The sequence below is a fragment of the Camelina sativa genome, chromosome 18 (assembly GCF_000633955.1).
Source record: "Camelina sativa cultivar DH55 chromosome 18, Cs, whole genome shotgun sequence".
Taxonomy (NCBI): Eukaryota; Viridiplantae; Streptophyta; class Magnoliopsida; order Brassicales; family Brassicaceae; genus Camelina; species Camelina sativa.
This window is the reverse complement of record NC_025702.1, coordinates 16,186,316-16,194,036: the sequence shown is the minus strand read 5'-3', so window position 1 is coordinate 16,194,036 and position 7,721 is coordinate 16,186,316. Positions and strand designations below refer to the sequence as shown.

General features: G+C 37.1%; 3 protein-coding genes across 6 annotated transcripts in view; 2 read left to right on the top strand and 1 right to left on the bottom strand.

The window, feature by feature from the left end:
- On the top strand, positions 7-3,341 carry LOC104761971 (SMR domain-containing protein At5g58720). Of its 2 annotated transcripts, none has more exons than XM_010485173.1 (11): positions 7-813; positions 942-967; positions 1,090-1,176; positions 1,266-1,333; positions 1,647-1,873; positions 2,127-2,203; positions 2,279-2,335; positions 2,419-2,486; positions 2,572-2,678; positions 2,800-2,870; positions 3,016-3,341. In XM_010485173.1, exons 1-11 carry the CDS (start codon positions 177-179, stop codon positions 3,139-3,141), a joined length of 1,551 nt encoding a protein of 516 aa, XP_010483475.1. In that variant the 5' UTR covers positions 7-176; the 3' UTR covers positions 3,142-3,341. The 2 variants fall into 2 exon arrangements, with proteins under 2 accessions (XP_010483475.1, XP_010483474.1); XM_010485172.1 differs by having other exon boundaries at positions 1,263-1,333.
- Positions 3,384-5,229, bottom strand: LOC104761970 (peptidyl-prolyl cis-trans isomerase CYP20-1). Its single transcript, XM_010485171.1, has 6 exons — positions 5,122-5,229; positions 4,481-4,559; positions 4,308-4,379; positions 4,009-4,191; positions 3,838-3,913; positions 3,384-3,644 (listed from the first exon to the last, which is right to left on the bottom strand). Exons 1-6 carry the CDS (start codon positions 5,185-5,187, stop codon positions 3,506-3,508), a joined length of 615 nt encoding a protein of 204 aa, XP_010483473.1. The 5' UTR covers positions 5,188-5,229; the 3' UTR covers positions 3,384-3,505.
- Positions 6,905-7,721, top strand: part of LOC104761969 (phosphoinositide phospholipase C 4) — a 4,348-nt gene continuing 3,531 nt past the window's right edge. Inside the window, exon 1 of one of the 3 annotated variants that reach the window (XM_010485170.2) lies at positions 6,905-7,670. In XM_010485170.2, coding sequence (XP_010483472.1) covers positions 7,335-7,670 — 336 coding nt within the window. In that variant the 5' untranslated portion in view covers positions 6,905-7,334. Of the gene's footprint in view, positions 7,684-7,721 lie in introns of all 3 variants that reach the window. The other 2 variants (XM_010485169.2, XM_019239878.1) reach the window with 2 other exon arrangements.

Here is a 7,721-nt window from a genome sequence, read left to right as displayed (position 1 = left end):
ATTATTTGAGCATATCTTCCCCCAAAAATCGACTTTTCAGATTCCTGATTTCCTTTATCTCTTCCCTCTCTCTCCGACGCTTCCCGTCGGTTATCAGGGGGTTTCAGTTTGTTCTTTCAGATCGGAGAAGTTTACACGGCGTTGACTTGACTTGATCTGTAACCGTTCGAATAATAATGAAGCAGAAGAGCCAGCATAAGAGGAAGAAGAAGAGATCCTCCGCCGCGAAATCTTCCGGTGATGGAGGAGGAGGAACGGCATCTGACGGGAACAAAAAAGACGTGGAGGAAGAGAGGAAGGACGACGGTGAAGGTACCAAGGAGATAGAAAAAGTTGAAAAAAAAATTATCGAATCGTTAATGGAAGCTTTTTGCTCGGTTTCAATGGAGGAAGCGACGGCTGCTTATAAAGAAGCAGGCGGAGATCTGAACAAAGCCGCTGATATTTTATCGGATCTGGTGGATAGCAGTGATGATCCGTCGACGAGTTCCTCGGGTCAGGAGACGGCGTCTACCTCTGAGTATGGAGCGGGGTCAAGTTCTACCTGTAGCGAAGATTTGACGAGAGATAGATGGTTTAAAGGAAAGAAGCAGAGTAGAGTTATTGCTGCTACAGGTATGGTTTCTTCTGTGATTGCCAAGGATTACTTGAAACCTAACCCTGTGCGTAAAGAGCTTCCTGTGGTTGAACGGTCTAAAGAGCTCTGTGGTAACGGGAAAAAAGCTGCCGATAGAGAGAAAGCTGAACAGTTTCTTAATTCAATGCTTGGTGATGATTGTGAGCTTAGCATGGCTGTTGTTAGAGATGTTCTGTGTGAGTACTTCTTATTCTTAGTATATTACTTTCTCTTTGGCACAAGATACTAGTGGAATTGTCAAAATTGTTATGAGGAGAGACTTGTTTGTTCGATAAATTAAAAAGGAAGTTTCTCTTTTTTGCAGGTCAATGCGGCTATGATGTGGACATGGTAAGCAGATTGTCTTCAAAGTTACATGGGAGGTATTTGGTATATTGACAGGAAAGGCCCTGGCTATATGCTGATACTTGCCCGAACGTTTATTGTAAAGCTTAATTTTGTTTTCTTCTTAGGCTTTGAATGTCTTACTTGACATGTCTTCTTCATCAACTGATGATTCATTGAGTGCTAAATCTTTCGGCATTGGAGTCAGCGATAGTGTAAGTGATTGGTTCTCTTCACATATCTGTTTATTTTGTTTTCCTCTACACAATAGAATAGAGTGCAATCTCCTGACATTGTTTAACAGCTGGCAGAGACATCTTTTGATACTGATACTTCTGAAAGTGAACTTTTCTGGGGAGACTATAGTCGAAGGTACTGTCATTTGATCTTAGGCCTTCTTCTGGTTATTGCAATGCACTAGTTTTGGAATCAGCGGAGGTGGTTAGGTTAACACATTAATTACAAGATAACTAGCCCTCTGCAACTTTTTCTTGGTTTCATTATTTAATTAGTCCAAATGAAGGAACAACAAACGAACCATTTTACAGTGGAGTATTCAGTTCATGAACGCATGATATTTAAAATAGTCATGAGAAAGTCAAAATTGACGATGGAATTGCTTTAATTCAACTTTGTGGAAGAGGTTAAAACTAAACATATGGCCTGTTATCTTTTCTTATGGTAGGGATTACGCAAAAGTTCTCTCGAGTTCGGAAGATCCTTTTGCAACTAGCCAAGGAAATGATGAGCTTGGTCTTCCACAAAAAGTGTTGGAGTCTCTGTTCAACATCCGCCAGAGTCCTAAACACGAACCAAAGACAATGAGTTGGAGGAACGTGGCAAAGAAAATGCAGTCACTTGGTATCGATGCTTCTTCATCTAGTGGGGAAGAGGCCCGGCCTAATACGTTTGGTATATTACTATGGTATCTTGATTATAGTATTTGTGTACATGTCTGGAAATAGCAGGCTCATTTTGCCATGAGTTTGCAGGCTCCGAGCTTCTGATGTATGTTGTTTAACCCGATGAAACACTTGGCAATTTTTGCTTTGGTGTCATTGGCAAAAACATCTGAGGTCTCGACTGCTTGTTTATGTTGCAACTCTTGAATTAATCTTTCTTACTCATGAATTGCATTACTGGTCAATCAATACATGTGTTACAGTGAAGGATGACGGATATCATGAACTTAGAAAAGGCGCAACTGACCAGTGGAATGTTACAAAGTCCTACTATCAAAAAGTAAGTTTTACGTGCTTTCATATATATCTGGCTCTGGTGGACTCCTCAATTAATGCAGTTATCACTTGGTTGAAGGCTGCCGAAGCATATTCGAAAGGAGGGAGGGCTCATGCGGCTTACCTTTCTGATAAGGTGCATCTCACGGTCTATTATATATCATGCTATTGTAGCATTTTTTTGGAAGTATGACAAAAACTTGTGTGTTTTTTTTATAGGGGAGAGTGGCATCTAAATTAGCTCAACAGGCTGATGAGAGGGCAAGCCAAGATATATTTGTTGCGAGGTTAGCTGTTTTGAGGCATTATGGAAGTATGCTGACACGCTTTCACTTTTTGTTTTGGACTAAGCCATTGTTTATGACTATACAGAAACAAAGGTATAGAGAATGTGGTTACCATTGATCTGCATGGTCAGCATGTTAAACAAGCAATGAAACTACTGAAACTACATCTCTTGTTTGGATCATATGTCCCTTGTAAGCTCTCACAAAACTCAATTATAAGTCTTTTCTTCTTTAGTAGATCATCATCGCCTTGTATTGTCTTTCATAAAACCTAAGATAATTTCTTCCTCCTAACAATTGTGTAAACATCCAGCCATTCAGACACTGCGAGTGATCACAGGATGTGGGTCTTCTGGGTTTGGGAAGTCTAAGGTGAAACAATCGGTATGCTTCTTCGACTCTCTTTTTCATTTAAACTCTAGAACCAATATACATAAATGTTATGGAAACTTGGTTGATTGTGTGCACGAAAACAAGAGTGTAGAATGGTAGTCATTGTATATGGTTATTTATGGTCATGGATGATCAGGTGGTAAAGCTGCTAGAAAGAGAAGGAGTTAGGTATTGTGAAGAGAACAGAGGGACATTGCTGATTAAGCTTGACGGGTGTAGTAGGGAGTTCAGTTTCTTAGACACAGAGAGCGACTCTGAATAAGTGAAGACGAAATCTGAAGTCAGGCTTTTAGCCTTAGAGATCTATTTATGTCTATTTGTCTATATCTGTTATGTGTTATCTGATACTAGCTTTGTTTGTTTCAAAAATTCGCTTCCTTAATTCTCCTTTCCGGATTTCACGTTATCTAAGTTAGGAAAACACTTTGTCTGACACAGACAGAAATGTATATTTTTCGTAAACTCTTCTTTGGTCTAATTAGGGGTTTGCAACTTTGCATAATATAATTAGAAGTTGCTTAGAATTCATTCATAAGTAACTAAGAGAGTTGTTTTTAAACAAAAGTCATCAAGCACTAAAAGCTCACACATAAAATGGAAAATTAAACGATTTACGAGAGTTCGAGTTACAGAGGAAGCTCACCACTGTCTACAATCACAACTTTACTCTTGGGAGTTCCGCTCTGATTTCCTTCAGCTTCAACTTTGTACACAACATCCATTCCCGTCACTACCTTCCCGAACACTACATGCCTCCCGTCCAACCTGTATAAAGTCCCGAGCTTTATTTATCAGAAGACAGAAACCACATATCGAGAATTCTATTCCGAAATTGAAAATTTAAGCTGAAGTACCAACATGTGCTACCACTAATAGTCAAAAAAATTTTAAATAAAAGAACTGAAAGATCAAAAAAGGTAGCTTTATGTGTTTAAAATTCGGCTGAGTCTGTACTCACCAGCTGGTTGTGACAGTTGTGATGAAAAACTGTGATCCGTTGGTGTCTTGGCCAGCGTTTGCCATTGATAGGAACCCTGTGAAAAAGGAAAACAATTGATCAGGTTAAAACCTCACACAGGGAAAGAGTCGAGATGAAAACGTATAGACAGGATACTGAAGAAGTCCTCACCTGGACCAGTATGCTTTAGTTTGAAGTTCTCATCAGCAAACGTCTCACCATAGATAGATTCTCCTCCCATTCCATTTCCATGAGTAAAGTCACCTCCTTGAAGCATAAAGCTTGGTATGATCCTATGGAATGAACTCCCCTTGTAATGGAGAGCCTTTCCTTTCTTACCTATTCCTTTCTCCCCTGTAAGTAAAACAGTTACTGTAAGCATTCATATCATATCAAAGTAGATAAGCTTATTAAACTACTTCTACTAGACTGAGACAAGACGAGAATGAGCAATATTTTGAGTTTCTTACCCGTGCATAGAGCTCGGAAATTCTCTACAGTTTTGGGAACTGTCTTGCCAAATAGACCCATGACAATACGACCTGGAACAAAAAAATCGTCAACTGGTTTGAGATGTCTTCAGGGGACATATAGCGCGAGAACTAATAGCACCAACATGGCATCATAAAAACGAACTCAGGACCTGCTGCTTTCCCATCAATTTCAACATCGAAATAAACCTTGTGTGTGATCTCCTTCAAGTTTTCCTTGGACTTTTTGGCCTGATACATGGAAGCAAACATCCAGAGATCAATATAAACACTAGCCAGTAGTAGCAGTTCCATAATACTTACATCATTCCAACACATTAGGCGCACTTCATGCACAAGTAGCTTTCTCAATACAATACCAATTCGATGATGTTAAATCTCTATAATCACATCTTAAGGACCAAACTCAGAATTTCGGAATAACCATATATGGTTGATCCACTTTACTGAATCTCTTACGTCCGGACCGTAATTGCAACCATAGAAACAAAAAAAATTGAAAACCAATCTCCTTCCGATTCACATCTCAAACACACACTACATACAAATCGCGATGAGAGAGTATAAAGGTTCATTCCCTGATCGTATGAATATGAGATGCTGATACGAACCTCAGAAAGGTGTCATAAAAATCAAACACAGAGATTCAAAAAAAAAAAAAAAAAAAATCAACCTTAAACAAAATTTGCCAGAGTCGCACTCAGTTTGATATAGATCGTGCAAAATCTAAGAACTCAATCAAAAAACATTTGCTGCAAACTATGAGAAGGAAACACACACAAAAAAAGTGTACCTGAATAGCGCTTAGGGTACCGAGAAGAAGAAGACTCCATAGAAGTAGCGTCACTGAGCTCGCCATCTCGCACCGTGCTTTAGTGGTTTCTCCTGACGACTGACTCCTCTTCTATATTTCCCCACCAACACCACGTAGAATATCCAATTAAATATTGCCACGTGGCAGCCCACACACAATTGTACTTGGGCCCCGGATTCTTTGAGAACCGTAATGGACTGGGCTATTGAGTTTTTAGTTACAACCCATTAATCTATGATATCAACGGGAAAGACTTTTTTTATTGTTGCTGATTAGCAAATGATATAACTATACGAAAACAATTAAACTTGGTAACCCTAATGGGGAAGAGATGACTGAATCTGATAATGATGAAGTCTAATTTTTTTAATCAAAGATACTAAGTCAAAAAAGACTGAAACACCAAGACCATCATAAGGATTTCACATTACTTATGTTCCAGCTAATAGTAATATTCTGCTGTTATAACTTTATAAGTCGTCGTTATAATAAACATTTAATAATGTCAGTTTCATTCAATTAAGCACGTTTCTGTTCACATTAACAATTTGACGATCAATAATATTTAAACTATTGTCAACTTTTCCTGTCCCAGTCATCCACTATACACTTTTTTTTGGTAGATCAATTAATATACTTTTCAAAGATTAGTATTTTTTTTAACGACTAATATCGATCATTATCATATCATGTCTCTTTTAAGTGTGAGTTAGTAAAAAAGGAGAGATAACTTCATAACTTTATTAGGCCTAAAAGTGGATTTTGGAAAGACAATAGACCTGCATCTGCACCACCATTATAAACCAACACTTTTTTCTTCTTTTTCTTTTGTCGCCTTGTTATTTGACATATCTATTATCTCATCTGTTTTTTTATCTATTGGCCGACATCTGAAATCTGTTATTTTTTTTTCTTCTTAATAATGATATTTACCTCTCTTTTTTTTTGTCTAATTTTACGTGAATATATATACATCATGTAAACAACAATAGAAATAATTCAACTAACAATTAAAACATCATGTAAATCAAAATACATATATATATATATATGTATATATGTATTTATATAATTATTTATTTATATATGTATACATATATATATATATATGTATTATGTATTTATGTATATATGTATTATGTATTTATATATATATATACGTATTTATATAATTATTTATACTTTCTGGTCTTAAAAGTGGCAGGCATCGTGAATAAATATAGGATATACCATGATGGCATAACTTTATACATAACTTTATTGTTTGGCCTAGCAGTAGCACTCATCAGTTATATCAACAAAGACCAAGGTATAACACAGCGACTGACCGACATCGTATGTTGATAAAGAAATCATGATTCATGAACCTTTAAACTCTGGAGAGTGTAATCGTGCGGTTGATAGAATAGGTCATCATCATCATCCCTATACTTTTGAATCTTTTTGTATGGATAAGTGACATAAGTCATAAGTGCATTCGTGTTATCGTGTATGGTTACAAACTTACAATAATAGACCCATAAATCTCGGACTTTACTGCAATGGACGTATACATACGTGTCGATAGCAGAAAAAACGAAGACAAAACATAACACAACAAATGCGTTAAGAGTAGAGATCTGCATCTCTCGATCTGCCCCCACCAATGTAGCCCAGTACCTTCTTTTTTTTTTTTTTTTTGTTATTGCTTTGCTATTTCAACATACGTATCTGAAAATTGTTTTTCAAAATTTGTGTTCACACTTCAATAATTTTTTATTTTTTTTAATTATTATGGGGGAAAACAAATTAACACCTGGTGATATACGTTCACTAATAAGTACTATTTTTACTCCAATCCTTTAAATTAGTCATTATTTTTTTCCTCTGGGTTTAGAATTAACAACGACGATTATAAATGTCTTTTGAGAAAAAAACAAGATTCGTCAGTAAACAAGTTTTTTGTTTTTGTTTTTTTGTGATGTGTTCAGGTATGAGCGAGCGTGTAAGAGAGGTTTGACGATTTTTTTTTTTTTTTTTTTTCTCTCTGAAATGTTTACGACATTAAAAATAACATTTAAAATGAGAGGAACGATCTGAGAGTATTTATAAGTTAAGATTCAGAGCAAAAAAAAGGTATCACCTTTTCAATATTCTTGGATCTGAACACGACGACGACGACGATACGTACACAAACAGAGAGAGAGAGAGAGATGGAGGGAAAAAAAGAGATGGGTAGTTACAAATTCTGTCTGATCTTCACCAGGAAGTTTAGGATGACGGAGGCTGGTCCTGTCGATGACGTCAGAGCTGTTTTCGAGAAATACGCGGAGGGCGAGGCTAATATGTCGCCGGAGCAGCTACAGAAGCTTATGGCGGAGGAAGGAGGAGAAGAACGATCGACGAGTCTGGAGGAAGCGGAGAGGATCGTTGACGAGGTGCTTCGTCGTAGACACCACATTGCAAAGTTCACCAGACGAAACCTGACGCTCGAAGATTTCAATTATTTTATGTTTTCAACTGATCTTAATCCTCCCATCGCCGATCAGGTTTCAACCTCTGGTCAAACTCTCTCTCTTTTTTTTTTTTTTTTTTTTTTT

What these genes read in the sequence shown, in the direction of transcription:
- LOC104761971 (XM_010485172.1), top strand. Translation starts at nt 177, where the DNA reads ATGAAGCAGAAGAGCCAGCATAAGAGGAAGAAGAAGAGATCCTCCGCC. An exon ending in TGTTGTTAGAGATGTTCTGT is followed by an intron (nt 814 to 941) that starts GTGAGTACTTCT and finishes TCTTTTTTGCAG; the next exon opens with GTCAATGCGGCTATGATGTG. An exon ending in GTTTGGATCATATGTCCCTT is followed by an intron (nt 2,679 to 2,799) that starts GTAAGCTCTCAC and finishes GTAAACATCCAG; the next exon opens with CCATTCAGACACTGCGAGTG.
- LOC104761970 (XM_010485171.1), bottom strand. Translation starts at nt 5,187, where the DNA reads ATGGCGAGCTCAGTGACGCTACTTCTATGGAGTCTTCTTCTTCTCGGT. An exon ending in AATTGATGGGAAAGCAGCAG is followed by an intron (nt 4,380 to 4,480) that starts GTCCTGAGTTCG and finishes TTTTTGTTCCAG; the next exon opens with GTCGTATTGTCATGGGTCTA. An exon ending in ACTAAAGCATACTGGTCCAG is followed by an intron (nt 3,914 to 4,008) that starts GTGAGGACTTCT and finishes CCTTTTTCACAG; the next exon opens with GGTTCCTATCAATGGCAAAC.